General features: G+C 43.4%; 1 protein-coding gene across 1 annotated transcript in view; it reads right to left on the bottom strand.

The window, feature by feature from the left end:
* SINHCAF (SIN3-HDAC complex associated factor) overlaps positions 1 to 16,712 on the bottom strand; it is a 35,343-nt gene extending 18,631 nt beyond the window's left edge. The window contains exons 1-3 of the mRNA XM_081084646.1: positions 16,537 to 16,712; positions 2,499 to 2,646; positions 705 to 804 (exon numbers count right to left, since the gene is read on the bottom strand). Of these exons, the coding sequence (XP_080940772.1) occupies positions 705 to 804; positions 2,499 to 2,626 (228 nt within the window). The 5' untranslated portion in view covers positions 2,627 to 2,646; positions 16,537 to 16,712. The remainder of the gene's footprint in view (positions 1 to 704; positions 805 to 2,498; positions 2,647 to 16,536) is intronic.
* Positions 16,713 to 17,589: the final 877 nt, after the last annotated feature.

Genomic DNA, 17,589 nt, shown 5'->3' with positions numbered 1-17,589 from the left:
AAAACAAATAAGTTGTATAAATGTCATAAATCTTCTGAAAGCTAGCAAACAGAAGAATTAACTAAGACTCAGTGCTGTTCTGGTCAAATATATCTTATGAAAAATTCTAGTGAAATTATAAAGTGAAAGGTCAGAAGAACACACATTTATACACCAGTTTGATCTCAACTAGATTTAAACATAGAGGGTAACAACAGCTTTCATCTAATTGAATGATTACTATGTTATACTTTGTCTCATTCAGTTCTCACAACCGCTCTGAGACAGCTATTATCTATCTTTATGCTCTACAAATAAATGTAACTTGCACAAAATTCACAGCTAGGAGGTGATAAATCCAGGCCTGATTAAAAACCTACAGACTCATTAGTACCAACAGGAGTTAGGATAAATGTCATCCTGAGAGGTGAAAAAAAGGCTCATCTGATTAACTCTAGGAATTTCTGGGTTAAACCTAAAAATATGTGAAATGTACATTGTGAATTTCTGGGGGTAGTGGATACAGCCTTAGGGAAATGCCACACCAAGCTATTTTGCCTCCAAACAGACAAAATGTAAAGCAATTTTATCTAAGTGGCAAATGTTTTTCTTTATTCTTTTCATATTTTTCCATCCCAGGAACATTATTATTTCCTACATGGGGGGAAACTAATGTTACTTTAAATATAACAGGTATAATTGAGAAAGATGACAGATGCACTAACGTGATTCCAGTTTTTTTTGGATCCTGCTGGCAATTTCTTCCATCTTTTCACAAGCAGGACACAGGCATTACAGATGTCTCCTGAACGTGTCTCATGCAACCTGATAAGAAAACAACCAAGCCTTTATTGGTCTCCTTTACATTAAAAAATTCAAGCAAGTACATTCCTTTTAGAAAAAAAGTTCATAGATGCTATTTCTAATCATCCAGGATGATCCAATTCCATTGTTTCTGTAGTATATTTAGGAAATATAATTAACTTCCAGATCCAATGAACCAAATTTTTATACGTTGCAAAATAATGTTTTAAAATTTAATAATAGTAAACTTTAGACCTAGAAGAGATCCTGGTCACCAGAGTTTTAAACAATACTGTCCAATTAATCTTTCTTGAAATATGTATAGATGCTTCATAAGCAACAAAATGCCATCCTTTAAAATAACATGTGATGGCCCTGGCCGGGTGGCTCAGTTGGTTGAAGCGTTGTCCCATTCACCAGAAGGTTGCGGGCTGAATTCCAGTCAGGGCATGTGCCTAGGTTTCGGTTCGCATGTGGGTTGGGGCGAGTGCAGAAAGCAACCAATAGATGTTTCTCTCTCAACCTCTCTCACCTCTCTCTCCTCTCTCTCTCTCTCTCTCTCTCTCTCTCTCTCTCTCTCTCTCTCTCAAAATCAATAAAAAACATGTCCTTGGGTGAGAATTAAAGGAGGAAAAAAAGTAATAATAATAAAGGGGAAAAAATGTGTGATGGTATTCTAGTTTCACAACAAACAAAACCAGAGGCACTGTAATTTTTAAAAAGTTATTATGTACAATGGACACAAGACACTGGGGGGTAGGGGAGGCTGGGGGAAGGTCAAGAGGGAAAAAAAAGACAAATGTACTACTCTTTGTAATATTTTAAGCAATAAAACAAATTTCTTAGACAAAAAAAAGTTATTATGTCTGCATAAGGGAAAAAAAATCTATGAAACTAGTCACCAAGTTGTTACATCTCTGAGGAACTTTCATTTATTACATTTATCCTGAATTAAATACATCGGAAAAATACTGATAATATTTATTATGTAAACAATTGGAAATGAAGACATTAGGAGGAAAATGTAATTTAAAAAGGCAAAGTCAATGAACGCTTTTTGACAACCCTGAAATAAATACAAAGTCTAGGATCAATAATAAATAATCAACTAATGTTTGGTAAGAAAAGCAAAGCGGTGAAAGTAATTTCTAACATGGGAACTAGTTCAACATTATGTATTTTATTTTATCCGAGGGCTTGTTGGAAAGTAAATTCTACTTCATTAAGCAGTGAATTACTGTCAAAAGATACCGAAGAAAATTTATATAAAATAAATGCTAACATACCCTGAAAGGTTTCAGGGCAGAACATTAAGTCTTATTACTATCCTCAGCAGGTTAGGTTAAAATATATTCCTATAATTTAGAAAAACAATATACATGACAGAAAACTACTGGAGGATAGCAATTATAAGAGAAAATAAGGGTAATTTTTAAAATCTCTTTATACATGCTGAAATTAATGAACAAAGGGTTTGTTTAGTTACAACTTTGAAGTTGGTTCCAATTAATTCGGTAGATCCTCATAATCTGAAAAAAGGTAGGCTGTCAGTATGTTAGCTTGCCTTTAAGAGCAAGGGCCTTAAAACAGCCTAGATTAGAACATACGTGATTTTAAATATTAGCCACATTGCTCCAATCGCCTTGCTGGGAAATATTTCCATATGCTGTGACCTATTTCACGCTAAGAATGGTACAAACACCCGATGATCTTACCCAAAACAGCTCTGGAAATCCTTCTCATAGCGCTTACTGTCCGTGAATCGAGAACTGGAGGACTTAGCTCTGCAAATACAGCAGCCTTCTATACTTCGGTACATCTTTGGCTTGTGAAAACCAAACATCTTTTCTTCTAGGCAACAGTCTGCAAAGCCAAGGGAATTGACACAGCTTGGTTGAGGGCTAACAAGAAACCACTAAAGGAGAGAGAGCTCTCTGCTCCACCCCACCCCCAGCAACTTGGTATTACACAGCCAAGCCAGAAAGCGGGGCTCTGGGGAAGACCCCTAGCATCTTCCTCCATTCTTGGCACTAGCATGACAAGGGTATAAAACACACAGAACAGCTCAGCTATTTAACAAGGCCTCTACCATCTCCTCCTACCTTCCTGGCAAACACTCATTCTAAAAATAGGGGATGGGAGGCATTTTTTTAAAAATCAAGTTTTAAGTAGAATCTACACCTCTGTCCGCAATCCTATAAAAACGATGGAATCATACGCAAGGAAGGGTGTGCCTTAACATTTAAGCTAAGGCATCGCCCTTTATTTTGCATCTCTGCATTCGTGTGATTCCCCTCTGGGGAAGTTTTGAGCATTTACCATGACCACTAATTATTTGATCCTAAGCATACAAGTAACGCATCAACACACACAACTTCTGCCCTACGGGAGAGGAGAGGGGATTTCTTCTATGATAAATGGGAAGTCCTAAACAGGCAAGTGGGCCCTGAATTGAAACTACAGAAAGGAGGATGTAAAATTCACAAAAATCCAGGGTTGGACTATAAGAGCAATAATTTCATATATCATGAAGATGAATTAAGAATAAGCTCACTGGTCTGCCTCTCAGTTGTTACAGAGGTTTTTCGAGCTTTTACCAGGCTCTGTGCCTGAGCACAGTAACAGTGGGACTGGGCAGGTGTTCAAGAAATGTAGAGTCATATAAATTGTGATTCCGATGATCAAAAAAATCTTAACATCAAGTTAAGGAAGGAAGAAATAGCTCTAGGGCTAGATACAGCAAAAATGTAGCCGGCAATAGTAAATGTGCACCTTAGAAGTAATTTAAAATATCCAAACCAAGGGCCAGCTTTACCAGAACATCTGGACGAAAAGAGGTGATGAAAAGGCAATGAATATAGGAACTAAACCCCAATGGACAAGTCCAGAGGGTGTGGGTGTGTGTAAGAGACCAATTACAAATTATCACAAAAGCATCATATAAAATAAAGTATCAGTAAGAGAGATTATTAATACCAATTAGATTTGTGCCCATAGTTTTGAGACTTATAACCACTCCTCCTTTTAAAGTTCTTTTTAAAATGTGTAAAACAAAAAATTCAGTATTTGTCTTTGAATAATCTCTTGCCTGACCCCATTTCCATTCCAATCCTGGTAACTATACCAGAGCAAATATTTATGGAAGTGATTCAGAGAAATAACCAAATATCCAGGCATTTTGTTTGTGTGTGCATGAAATTGAGGGGTTCTGAAATACAGACAGAGGCTAAGAAAATATTTTATTAGCAATTCATTAGCTCAACACTGGAGCTTTCCTTTTAAGCAGAGACTACTGTTCATCAGAAGTTCATTAATGTTTTTGTTGGTGAGGGACACAGGGATGGAAGGGAGATGGGATGGGGCAGAAGGCCCCTGAGTCATTTCAGTAAGTCTAAACAGTTACTTCAATTTAAGAATTGTTAAAACAAGAAAACAAAATATTCTTAGCTGATTAAGTAAATAGTTGTTAAATGTAATACTTTGGAATTTTATTTTATTTTTTTAGAGGAAAAAAATGAGGAAGGTACTCTATACAAAGCAGGAAAAAGGTATAGTGAGGCCTGTGAAATAAGGCAGATATTTTTCTTCAAACTAACAACCAGGCTTCATGATAAATGAAAAGAAAATGCCCTCCTGAGGAAAACTATTGCTTTGGGGGAAAAAAACAATGTCAAATGACACAGGATCATAGAAATGTTTTAAAAAAAAGTGCTAAGAAAGTGTAAGTTAATGCTTCAACTTGCATATTCCGGTTTTGCAGCAAAAATGAAAACACAACTCTCTGATCCTCACACCAACCTGTGGGCTCTCAAAGTCCCCTAACCCTCCATTACCACCAAGAAGGTCAAAAGTCCACAGTTCCTCTTACGGTTGCCAGCTCCATCAATAGCCCTAGGAAACTTCAGCCTCCCTTCTCAGCAAGGACAAAGGAAGTCCAGCAGAAAGGCCAGTTCATTCCATTAACACACAGACCAAATCCTACTACAAAAGACAGATTCCTATCTCTACCCTCACAATCCCGTCCTCCCACAAATAAACATGCCATCAAAACTGTACAGCATTCAGATCATCTCCAATGTATGAACTACCTTCACCGAGGCTGGATCTGACCAAGAAGCCAGTCATCAGGCTGACACGCTGCTAAGGAATGCAATGGCTCTAGCCTTCTAGACTGAGGAAACACTGAGGTTTCCTTTTTATCATCTGCCTCGGTGAATCGGTGTGTTCGTTTCCAATGATTCCTTTTGTCAGGGGGAATCTCCACAAAATGTGCCCAACTGTTCCCCCCTGCAAGATATTTCATTCTTCAGTTTGAAAAGTCTTTTTCTTAAGACATCCGGGAACATAAAATAGCTTGATGTCTTCTGATTGGTAAACGTTTATGCAGCTCTGTGACCTTAGGTTTTTACTGACAAAATTTCTTCTGTCTAAACATCTGAGGGGAATCTAAATCTTAGAGTTCACCCTCTTCTAGGAAGTGCTAAATTCAGTAAAAGTGCCAGACACATGTCCTAATACAACAGACAAGTAGTGCAAGAACCTTTTAAAGGATGATTATTTAATAAACCCATTACAACTTTTCTGAGCTTATTTTAGTACTTGAGAGGCACCTGGGAATCTGCAGCGAATACACAGGGTTTCACTTTGGGCTTTGTTTACAGCAACCCCACTAAGTAATGGTTGGCTTTAACCACTGTGAGCGTTAGGGAGCCAGAGATTAAATGAAAAATTTTTCACAAAATCTATAGATGCACTAAAGCTTTTTTAAAAATTAAAAACAAAACAAAAAAAACCTTCTACCTAATCTGTGGAAGGAAACCAAGCACACAAAATGGCTCTGAAACCAAGTTACTTTGTGTGTGTCTGTGTATGTATGTATGCACACACCCGACAGATATAGATAGATAGATAGATAGATAGATAGATAGAAAGAAAGAAAGAAAGAAAGAAGGTGGGTGTGGTACAACTTGATTATAAATTTAGGATGTCTGTTATTTCAAAAAACCCATAGTTCTTTAGAATACTTCTTTCCGAGTCCTGCATTTATGTAATATTAAATGATTCCTCCAGAACAATCTATTTTATTCGTTCAAATGGCACTGTCAGCTACTAAACTTACTCATGACTTTTGCATCTTTCTCACAGCATCACGTCACTCAGCCCTATGTTTTACCAGTAATAGAAGAAAGCTAACACCATCTGCTTCCTAATTGATGAACAGTTACACATGAGAGTGGACCCATACAATCTCACCCTTATGTGTGTGCTTAGGCAAAGCAGAAGAAAATGAAGCTTTGAGATAAAGCCCCAAATAAGGAAAGACTTAAAAATGCTGATTAAAAACTGTCATTTGTCTTCTAAAATTCAGATAGTGGCGATGGGTACAAAATTCTGTGAACATACTAAAAGCCACTGAACTGTATGTACTCTTTTAGAGTAAATTTTATGTTATGGTATGTGAATTATTTCTCAATAAGCTTGTGTTTAAAAATAAAAATAGACCGGACTAGGAATTCTTCTGTCTTTATTCATCTTTGTAACCTCAGCATCTAGAATAGTGCCAGTCAGTAGATACTCAATTAACGTTTTTGAAAAGCTGTCCTTTGTATAATGTTCATGTTTTTTGAAAAACTTTCATTGACTTTTTTTTTTTTTTTTGGCTACTGTCATCTAAAGAGCCACAGAATTTTACAATACTATAACAGTTAAAGACAAATCAGCCACACTAAAATTGCTATTCTGTCCAATTTAGTTCAATCTCCCAAAGTTAAAAAGATTACATTTAATAGCTAAGTCAGAAAACACCTTATATTGACAAAAGTGAATTTTTAAAACGTAGCAATTAATTTGAAACATGTTTTGATTGATTCGTTGAGATTTCTTCCACTTTAAAGCTGTAATTTCATAAACATTTAATGATCAACTTAATGAAACTATGGGGAATGTAACCTTAGTGTTGAGACAGGAAAAGGTGTGGTGACTACAAAGATACAAAAGAGACAATTTGAAACAAATCTAATGAGATTATGAAGCCAAAGATCAGGGTCAATGTCGTATTTTACATTTAATGCAACACACATAAGGTGAGTTTACTGAGTGGAATATAACATAAATGGGAAAGAAAAGGAATCTTCACAGCAATAGCCAATACTGAAGGGATATTATTCAAGGAAAAGTCTTGTGATAAATAACTCTAAGCTCAAAGATGATCTCTTATAAACTTTCAGCCCTTAAAAAGAATGCAGTACACATCTACAACACGTGCAGGGAGGGAACTAGCCAGGATATTTTGTCCTGTGCAATAAGCAAGTTGAACCATAGTTATAAAGTATAATCCCATGGCGTGTTTTTTTTAAATGAGATCTCAAACTTTAAAAACCTGACATTTAAAAATGGATTTTTAAAAACTGGTAGCTAGTGGTTGCCTCTGAGGGGTATAAGAATGAAGGAAGTTTACTTTCACTTTACTCCCTTTCTATATTGCTTTTTTTTTTAATACTGCTTTTTTAAAATTCAAGAGTACCATGCCCCAAACCCTTAAGTTACCATCACACCTTGACTTAACTAAAGAGGAACCTGAAAAGGCTTAAACCAACTTCCTCAAAGACCCACAGATGAAGAGATACACATTAGCAAGTATATTGGGCAGGAGAGAATACAAAATAGACTAGTAAGACCAGAATAGACAGAGAGCAGAATGGGAAGGAAACTGCTGAGAAGAGACAAGCAAAAGATTTGTCAAGTGGGAAGGAAGCTGCGGTGAACAAAAAGACAAAAGGAACCAAGCAACCAAAGACAACTTAGAAGTGAAGGAGGCTCATTTCTTTAGGGCTGAACTTTAAATGACAGGATGATGGGAAAGGAAGAGAAATAAACATGAAAAAAACACCGATCAAAAGCTATGAGCAACCTTGAATTGCTGTAATTGACAATGCTACCCTTGACATCATTTTAGTCAATGGTATGCTATCCTTAATCACATAGAAGTACAAGATCCAATAAACACCAACAATGTAACTGGAGCAACACTGCACAAAGGGTCAAACAGGACTGCCGCGTTGTGTGTTCTCAGGCTGCTAGGCCACTTGGTTGCGGTATTCAACAAGGAGGCATGTTTCGTCAGAGCTTAAGGAAAGCCAAGGGGCAATCAAACACTATTGTCCCCTCTTACCTGCGCCTAGATACCAACCCACATCCCAGCATCAGTGGTTCTCAATTTATTTATTCTCTTTTCAGGGACAAATTTAAGTTTCCCTGGAGGCAAACTTAGACAGGGTGGTGAACCCCACTTGTTACCAAAAGCCTCTCCAAACATGTACCCAGTCCTTGAAAAATTATGTGGTAAAGTATGTATAACTGTGGCTGCCTATGGAACCCACACTTTGCAGAAGAGTCCAGAACTCATCCTACAGGAAAGGGGCTCAAACTCAGAAATAAGTCTTCAGCTGAAACAGCATAGGTTTCAAAACTTTCCTTTTTAAAGAACAGTTTATTGTTTTGTTTTGTTTTTTTGTTTTTTTGGGGGGGGGTGTTAGAGAGAGGAAGGAAGAAGAGAGAAATATGGATGGGCTGCATCCTGCCCAACCCTCAATGGGACGGAGCCCTGACTAGGAATCAAATCAGTAACCTCTCAGTGCACGGAACCACAGTGCCCAACCAACTGAGGCACACTGGCCAGGGCTAGATATAATTTTTTTTTTTTTTTTTAATTACAAATCCACCCTGGCCGGTGTGGCTCAGTTGGTTGGAGTGTGGTCTCATACACCAAAAGGTGGTGGTTTGATAACTGGGTCTGGGCGCATGTGGGAGACAATCAATGGATGTTTCTCACATCAATGTTTCTCTCTCACATCAATGTTCCTCTCTCTCTCTACCTCCTTCCCTCTCTAAAATTTTTCTTTTTTTTTTAAATATATTTTATTGATTTTTTACAGAGAGGAAGGGAGAGAGATAGAGAATTAGAAACATCGATAAGAGAGAAACATCGACCAGCTGCCTCCTGCACATGCCCCACTGGGGATATGCCCGCAACCCAGGTACATGTCCCCGACCGGCATCGAACCCGGGACCTTTCAGTCCGCAGGCCAACGCTCTATCCACTGAGCCAAACCGGTCTCGGCTAAAATTTTTATTTCTTAAATCACAAATCCAAGTCTGTGAGTTTTAGATAGTATATATATAAAAAATACTACATCCTCCCATTTTGGTAGTGCAAATACTGGGCCTCCCAGTTCTAGATTAAGAGCAATTCCAGTGGATAAGAAAATTGTAATGGTTGAAGAGGTGGTATTTGCTCTTTAAAATATATATATATATATATATATATATATATAGAAGGGAAAGGAGAGATGGAAACATCAATGATGAGAATCATTGATCGGCTGCCTCCTGCATGCCCTCCAACCCAGGCATGTGCCCTTGACCGGATTCGAGCCCAAGACCCTTCAGTCCACAAGCCAACGCTCCATGCACTGGGTCAAACCAACAAGGATACTTTTTTTTTTAATTCTTCACCAGAGGATGTTTTTATTGAGAGAAACATGGACTGGCTGCCTCCCATATATGTCCCAACTGGGGACTGAACCCACAACCTAGGTATGTGCTCTGACTGGAATCGAACCCAAAACCTTTTGGTGTATGGGAAGATGCTCCAACTGAGCCACCTGAGCAGGGCAGTATTTATTTGCTTTTAAGGGATCACTTAGGAAATGTAACTACAGTATTGTGAATCTGGTGAAAAGAGCACTGTAATTAGTGAATTTGGAATCTATTTCTGCTTTTATCTTTACAACTGAATAGAAAGTCACTTCTAATATTTTATTTGTCCCTTTTGTAATACTAAGGTGAAATCTCACTTCTACTTTCCAGGGATGCTGTGAAGCAAGAGTATGAAAATATCAGTCTATGTATACCACTTTATTTCCTTAAATTAGAGACTTGCACATTATAGAAATATAAACTCTATCTGTCCCAGGACATGCACAACAAATTAAACTGAAGGTAGAACATGATTTCTGAAGGCTTTCTTTTAAAGCCAAGGTCTATGGGAAAAGAGGAACTCAGCCTTTTCAGGGAGAGTTAAGGTCATGAAACTGGACCACACTCCTTCCTGTGAAGCTGTGCTCCCATTAAGACTGACAAAAATGTTAAGAAAGGGGGTATGGTAGCACACATCTGGTCTAACCTCAAGAAAGTTCCTTACGCTCTCTGACCATTCCATTTCTCTTTATAAAATAAGGATAAATCCCTACTCTTTTGAATAATATTTGTAACAAAGCACCAACACAAGGACTGCTAACCTTTAAATGCCCTAAATTATTGATTACCTAATCTTGTCTTCCAGGCGTGCTCTTCCTGTATTCACCTGTCTCAGCATCCATGCTGTCACACAAAAACTATGAACTCTTATATTACAACTGGACTCTCCCTTAGCATCCTGGTCATGGCCCCCCCCATCCACTATGGATGAAGTCCTTACAGATTCTGCTTCTTCACTTCTCTAGTTTCAGGTCCCTCCCACCCCTGCCTGTTTGTCCCCCATCATGGTGCTTGAACTCCTGTCAGAGCCTCATAACTAATTTCCCTGCATTCTTCAAACAGGTGGTATCTTACTCAAGTTCAAATATTAATCATCTCTTCCAAGGTACTAACACTGGCTTCAAGATAATATCTAAAATCCTTGGCAAGAAATTCAAAGCTTTGCAGGATCTGGTCCTGCCTTCCAGCTGCTCCCAATTTGGAATTCTGATATTCCAGGAGTGTCAAACCAACTTTACTAACTGGCCACACATCTCAGGCTGTTTCTTCTGTTTCAGATGGTTTCTCTTCCATCCCCTTAACCTGGGAAATTCTTTCTTTATTTATTTGGGGGGGGGGGTGTCTTTAAGAATTATTTCTTTTTATAAAACCTCTCCATTCCTTATTAGAATACCTAACACGCAGGATTTCACATATTTATTTACTGTATTATCTCCTCTACTCAGTGGTAAACTGTTGTAGGGCAGGAACTCAGGAACTAAGTCTTATATTACAACCAGGTGCTGACTATACACACCACAGAGAAACAGGTGAAACTTACTAACTGCCCTTCAAGTGGTGGAGCCAAAATGGATCTGAACTATGTATTTAAAGGCATGAATAAGGAAATGTGTCTACAATAAAGATGTGTATTAAGGGTGATGTTCTTTTCAGTTGTACACTTGAAACCTGTATTTTAAGAACCAATGTCAACCCAATAAATTCAATTAAAATTTAAAAACATGTGTATTTAAAAACTGATGTCTTTCTTAAAAATATACTTTTATTTATTTTAGAGAGTAAGGAAGAGGGAGGGAGAGAGAGAGATAAAAACATCAATGATGAGTCATTGATCGGCTGCCTCTTGCATGCTTCCTACTGGGATCAAGCCCACAACCCAGGCATGTGCCCTGACCGGGAATCAAACTGTGACCTCCTGGTTCATAGGCCGATGTCAAGCACTGAGCAGCAGCGGCTGGACTAAAAACTTATGTTTTGAGTGGAGTCATTTTTAACATTTAAGAAAACGTTGTAAGAAAAAATTGTTTTTGAGGCTTACAGACTTCCAGGAAATGTAAACCAAATCAATTACTTTAATTACAGAAGATTAGCAGTAAACAATTCAATGCTTTCCTAACAATTGGTAGAAAAAATATTTCTTGCTTATTTCAAGTAAGTATATGGGGAGGAAGAGGAGGCTAGGAGAATAATGTGGGAGAAATGAATCTCAAAATGAGAGCTATTTAAACTCAGCATACATTAGCATCAACCAAATTAAAATAACATTAAGCCAAATCAAACTTATAATAGGTGGAAACAACTAAATACAAGCTGGCAATCAGTTGTTTTAGTTCAATGGAAACTTTGGTCTTGAATATATAACAGTACATGTGCCTGTGACTTCTGTATTTTTAGTGCAAAAAGGAAATCTCCCTCCCTTGAAAACAAACTCCCTTCTTTTGAACGAGGTGCACTTCCAGATTATTTCCATAATACAGAAAACCTTAGTTGCTGATTCAATTAGAGGAGAAACTGGAGAATCAAAGAAAATATTTTCAATTTATAACCCCGAGTCAAAACTAAGTGTGGGAATTCCCGGACACTCTTGTGAACAAGAGAAAGCAGGAAGAAGTAAAATGGCATTTTCTAGATTTCCACAGGACTTTTGGATGTAAAATGGTTGAATCAGAACTGCATAGGGAACCAGGAGCTGAAGTGAAGGTAGTGTCTTCCCAGAACCAGTTCCTGAAGGTGGCGGGCAGGGGACTCATTGTTTCCACTCATCATTTACTGAGTTATTTCCTCAGTTTTGTCTTCTGTAAAATGTCTACTTCCCAAAGTTGAGAGAATAACAGCCAATATTTACCAAGCACCTTCCTTGCTTAATGATTTACAACCCTGTGAACCCCATCATTGCTAACTTTGCAGATGAGATAACTAGACCACAATGGGACTTATTTAGGAGGACAGGGCTTTGGAATTTAGGCATTTTAACCCCTGAGACTTCTGAACAACTAACCTAGTGCCTCCACAAATGTGCTCCCTTCCTTCTCAACCAATTATATTCCTAGCTTCTCTAAAGAAAAAAGGAAATGCCCTATTTTTAAAGCAACCTACCGTGTGCCTGGCATGGTAAATTAATGTCCTCATAACAGTTTAGAAAGTTGGTTTATATTTCAAATAAGAGTAAGCTCTCCCCAGTGAAAAATTTATTTTACATAGAAAATCATTCTCAAATGGCTTTCCTGACATAAATCTTCCTGAGTTTGAGCCTCATGAGCCAGGTTTTCCCAGGGCCTGACTCCCACTTTGGGGAAAAAGTGACTATCCAGGGTCCAGACCTACAGAATACTGAGCAACAGCAGCCTGAGGTTCTAGAATAAACCACCAATTAAACTTTTTATTTCCAACCTCCTGCAAAAGTAACGAAAAAAGGGAAGGCAGCAGAGACCTTGTCTGTGTGTCTTTCCCACTCAGCTCATTCACCTTGATAAACCAAATCTCTGTTGCACATATCCCTGATATTGAAAATATCTGCAATTTAATAGTTTTATTAAGGTCTATACATTGTATTTGAAATGTCCCAGGATATTGAAATCCTCGCCGGAACTTGACTATAAAATACTAATTAAGAAAAAACAAACAAAGAATCTCAGTGTATTTGCAAAGTACTTCTTGTGCATTTTAAGCACATGACCCCAGAAATAACTGCCCAAAGGAAGCCATCAAGTTATTAAATCCAAAGCTTTTCATTTTCTTGACATGCTCTTTGTATTCACTTCAGAAGTTTACTGTTACTGATACTGTTTGCCTTTGGGTATCTGCATTTGGTGAACCAAAACTTGGGAGAAATGTGATTGTTTAATAACAAAACAATGAAAAGCAGAAACTGGATTTCAATTTGTTCAGGTGTGGGGGCGTGGCCTCTGAGGATATTCTTTTCCGGTGATGATTACTTTTGGATTCTAACCCTTGCACGCCATCTAAATGCAGGCGTAATCAGCAAAGAAGCAACAGATACGGTGGCTGCTTATTGGATGTCTAGACTGCAGGCAAACCCCAAATACCAAAGAAGCATCCATGTGTCAAACCAGCATAATTTTTGAGCTATGCCTGGGGTCACATACCAAAAAAAAAGGGAAAGAAAAAAGTTAGCTTGAAAAGAAAATCTAAGAGGGGTAACCAGAAGGTCAACCACAATTCCCAGGAACGGGGAAGAGGCCAGCAGGGACAGCTCAGCTAGCCACAGTCATTCCCAGCAGCTTCCTCCCCAGCCCCCACACCAAATCTCCAAGGCCCAACTCCCTGTGCGCAGGCTTCTTCAAGGTCATCCCAAGATAACACAGCGAACAATCGCCAGACGTAGAGCCAAGCATACCGTAGGGCCAAGAATTATCCTCCTTCCCCAAATCACTATATAAATACTTCAGATGCCACCAGGCTTTCTCCAACTCCACCAGAAACGAACTCCCATACTTTAATTATTTAGACTGAGCAATTAATAAACGTGCTCGGTTTTGCAACATAAATTATTAAAAGGCTTTTCAAGTCTGGCGAATTCCAGCTCAAAAACAGGTGCTTACTGACAAGGTCAAATCCTTTTTCTTTTCTTTTCTTTTTTTTTTAACTATTCAAAGAAAAAGGGGAGAAAAGTGTTATTAACCTTCTTTAGGACAAGATGAGGAGTTGGGGGGATAGGATCGCGGAGGTAAAACTGTCTCCCCACGGGGACCATGCTTGGCTAAGCAGTAATTCTTAGCCTAGCAATCGGACGTTGGAGGAAGAAAATAAAAACAAAGAAACCTAGGGTCATAGTTACCAGGGCCAACTCTGCAGCGCCCTGCCACCCAAAGAAACCACCACCGCCATCCCAACCCAAACAAACCTCGCCCTCCCGGCTCCCCCTCCCACCCGCACACACAAAAGAAAACAGCAGCGCGCACCCGGAGCCCCGAAACTTCCCCACGGTGGCTTTTTTGCGTGTCGTCGGGGCTGGGTCCCCTGAACGTGCGAGCCGAGGCTCAGCTGCTGGGAATGGGGGTGCTGGCCGCACTCGCCTGTTTCCCAGAAAGCAGCAAATTGCCTCCCATGGCAATCGGGTCCCCCCACGGCCCTCGTGTATCCCCAAGCTGCCCCCCCCCCCTCCCCGCCTTGGGCATGCGGTGACCACCAAGCAAGAGGCACCGAGGTAGCACACAGAAAAGCTCCCCACTGGGTCTGTTGGTAAATAAAACAACGCGGGTCGGTTAGAAAGTTGCAGGGGAGAGCTGCTGGCAGGGGCGAGGGCAGCCCGAGGGGCACGGCGTCCCTCCGCCCTCACCTGCGCCGGAACAACGGGCCCCTCGCCGCCGGCGCCCGCCCGCCCGCCAGCCCAGCCCGGCGCCTCCCGCAGGCCGCGCCTCCCTCCCGCACGCCGAGCTGCTGGGGCTTGTTCCTCCTCATGGCTTTGCCCTGACGTAATTCAAACATGGCAACAGTTCGACTTCAAAGGCGAAGCCCCAGACCTCCCAGACGCAGGCTCCGGGCCGCGGGTAACGGGCCGAGAACTCGGGGCCACGCTCTCCCGGCCCCTTGGCCGTGGCCGCACCGGGCGCCGGGACCCCGAGACGCCGCCTCCCTCGCCCGCCCGCTCGCCCGGAGCGCGGAAGCCCGCCGCCTCCCCGCGCACCCGCATGGCACCCACCCGAGCCGCGCCGCCAAAGTTTCCCCGCGAGGGGCAGGGAGACAAAAGCCCCTCCCGAAAGTCGCCCGAACTTCAGGGGGCCCGGCCGGCGCGGCCCTCCGCCCGCAGCCGCCCCGAGCGCCGGCGGGGCCCGCAGGGGCACATGCAGCTCTTTGTTTTCTGTCCAGCCCGGCGCTGCCTACGTGCAGCCTCGGGATGTCGGATGGTGTCCCTGGGGCGACACCCTCGGCGATCACCCCGGGAAGGCTCGGGACCCCGCGCGTCCGGAGCCCCGTCCTCCCGACCTCCCCCCTCGGCTGCAGGCCCGTGTCACCCAAGTTTTGCCCCGTCCTGGATGAGAAACGCCCGGGCGACCCGCCCCGCACCGGCCGCGAGTTGGCGACTTTTCACTCTGCTTTTTAAACTGGCAGGACGCCATCATCCGCAAATCACATGGTCCTGCCGGGCTGCCGGACGCGACAGCGCCCGCATCTCCCTGCTGCCCTGGAGCCGGACACTCCGACGAAAACCAGGTCGCAGCTCCGAGCACGTGGTCTGTCATGTTCGGCACAAAAAAGCAATGTCCCGCGGAGTTCTCCCGCCCCGTGGGCGCGGGCAACGCGGCTGCCTCCATCCCCAGGTCCAGGGGCTCGGACTGGCCATCTTAAGCGTGTGCACACGCCGGCCCTGGAGAGCCCTGGCCGCGGCGCCCACCGCGACGCTACAGGTGACTACACGGCCAACTCCACTCGGGGCTCCCCAGGCACCGCGGGCGGCAGCGCCGCTGGGGCGCGGTCCGGAGGCGGCGAGGCGGGGGGAGCCCGGGCTGCGGGCGGGCGGCCGCGTGCTGCTCTCATTGTCGCATCCGTCTCCCTCCGGAGTTGGGCCAACAACGCCCCGCCGCGTGCACTTGGCCACCCCGGCACCGACCCAGAGGCCGCTTTAAACCCCCCTCCTGCCCGCCAGCTCGCGAGTGCACACGGCAACTTAAGTTTCTCCGCGAAGGGCGTTTAGGGTCCACCTTTCTCGCCCCACGCGCTGGGGGCTGCTGCCATGAACGGAGCCACGAGGTGCAGCCGCGGAGCCCGACCACTCCCGGGCGCGCGCCCACACCACCGCGCACCGGCCCGGGCGCCCCTCCGATATTGCCAGCGAGTCGTTTTCCTCTCGGGCCTTCCAGCCACGGGGCTGCTCGGCGCCCGAGAACGCGGCGGCTGACAAAAAGTCATTGTCACCTTTACCGCGGATGCCCCAACTCCAGCGACTCCGCGCTCGTTCCCAGGCTCCGCTCACTTCCCCCACCCCGAGACTTTCGGTTTGCCTCCGGTCCCCTCCCCAATGAAAAGGGACACACTAACCGCGCGCATACAAAAGGATCGGGGGTCTGGTGAATCACGAAAACAGCGCTCCCCGCAATGCCATCTCCAAGACAAAACTTCCTGTGCGTTTGTGTGTGTGTGTGGAAGGGCTGGGGGAGGTGGGGGCGATGAAATGAGAGAGGAAAAAAAAGAAGCCACTCTGAAATCAAAGCCTAGGGAGAGTTTTGCACCGGAGTAAAGGTTAGAGTCGCTCACCTTCCCAAAACAGCCGATCCACGCGCAGTAACGTTCCCGAGGCGCGGAGTGCACGCCAGGCCAGCCCCCCCGCCGCTCGCTCCCTCCTCCTCAACTGCCTTGTCTAGAAAGATTGTCTCCTGCAGTTCTGCAGTTGCTACCGCTGGCCGGGAAGGTGTAGATTCCGCTTTCCCTCTGCGCACGCGCGGCTCCCGGGACAAAATTCTCCTGAATCGAGCTCATTTGCATACGGGCGCGCGCGCGTCGAGGGCGGTGAGGCGAGGAGGCCCGGCGGCCGCGCGCGCTCCCGGCGCCTCTATTGTCCTTTTAAGGGGAGAAGCGCCGCGGCGCGGGAAACGCGGCGGCCGGAGGCACCCAGGGGCGGGGACTGCTTACTACGGATGACGTCACGTAAACAAACGCCTCCTGGATGGAGGCGGCGGCGAAGGGGGCGTGGCGGGTGGGAAAGGCGGAAAGGTTAGCCACCCGGGCGAACGCCCGCCTGCGGGACGTGCTGGTCACCCCGAAGTTCCCAGGTCGCGCGCAAAGAGAGTTCGCGTTGAAACGTCGTGTTGAAAGCTGTTTTGCAAACTGTTCAGATCACACCTGTGCCCAGGTTCCGGCCTGAGGTGACAGGGGAGGGTGGTCTTGCAAGCACCCAGACTGCATTGATAGGTCTCCTACGTTTCCTAAATTTTGTTTGAAGTTGGATTTTTGAAGCTTTTTTTTTTTAATCCTCTGGCGTCAGCAGAGGTTTATTTTTTCGTGCAGTTTTAATGAGTCGTTTAATAAAGCCCCATTTGATAGTCTATCCATTCACTAACTCCCACCTGCCCTCCTCAAACAGTAACCCAATCCATGAGAATCCAATTTTTCATCTCCACTTCGGCCTGAAGATGCCAAGCCTGTCCGAGTTAAAGGGTTGTTAATCTCCGTGGGACCCGTGTCACTTTCCTAAAAGACTAGTCGGTAGAAAGCCAGTGACCTGGGGCTGTGCACTCCTCCCCTAGCTCCTTGTTAAGGGCGTTTCACTCATCCAGAAATAATACCACTAACTGGTGGTCTTGGGAATTG

This window comes from Myotis nattereri, assembly GCF_964212035.1.
Source record: "Myotis nattereri genome assembly, chromosome: 2".
Lineage (NCBI taxonomy): Eukaryota > Metazoa > Chordata > Mammalia > Chiroptera > Vespertilionidae > Myotis > Myotis nattereri.
Note: the sequence above shows the minus strand (reverse complement) of the source record. Positions and strands in the feature narration are given on the sequence as shown.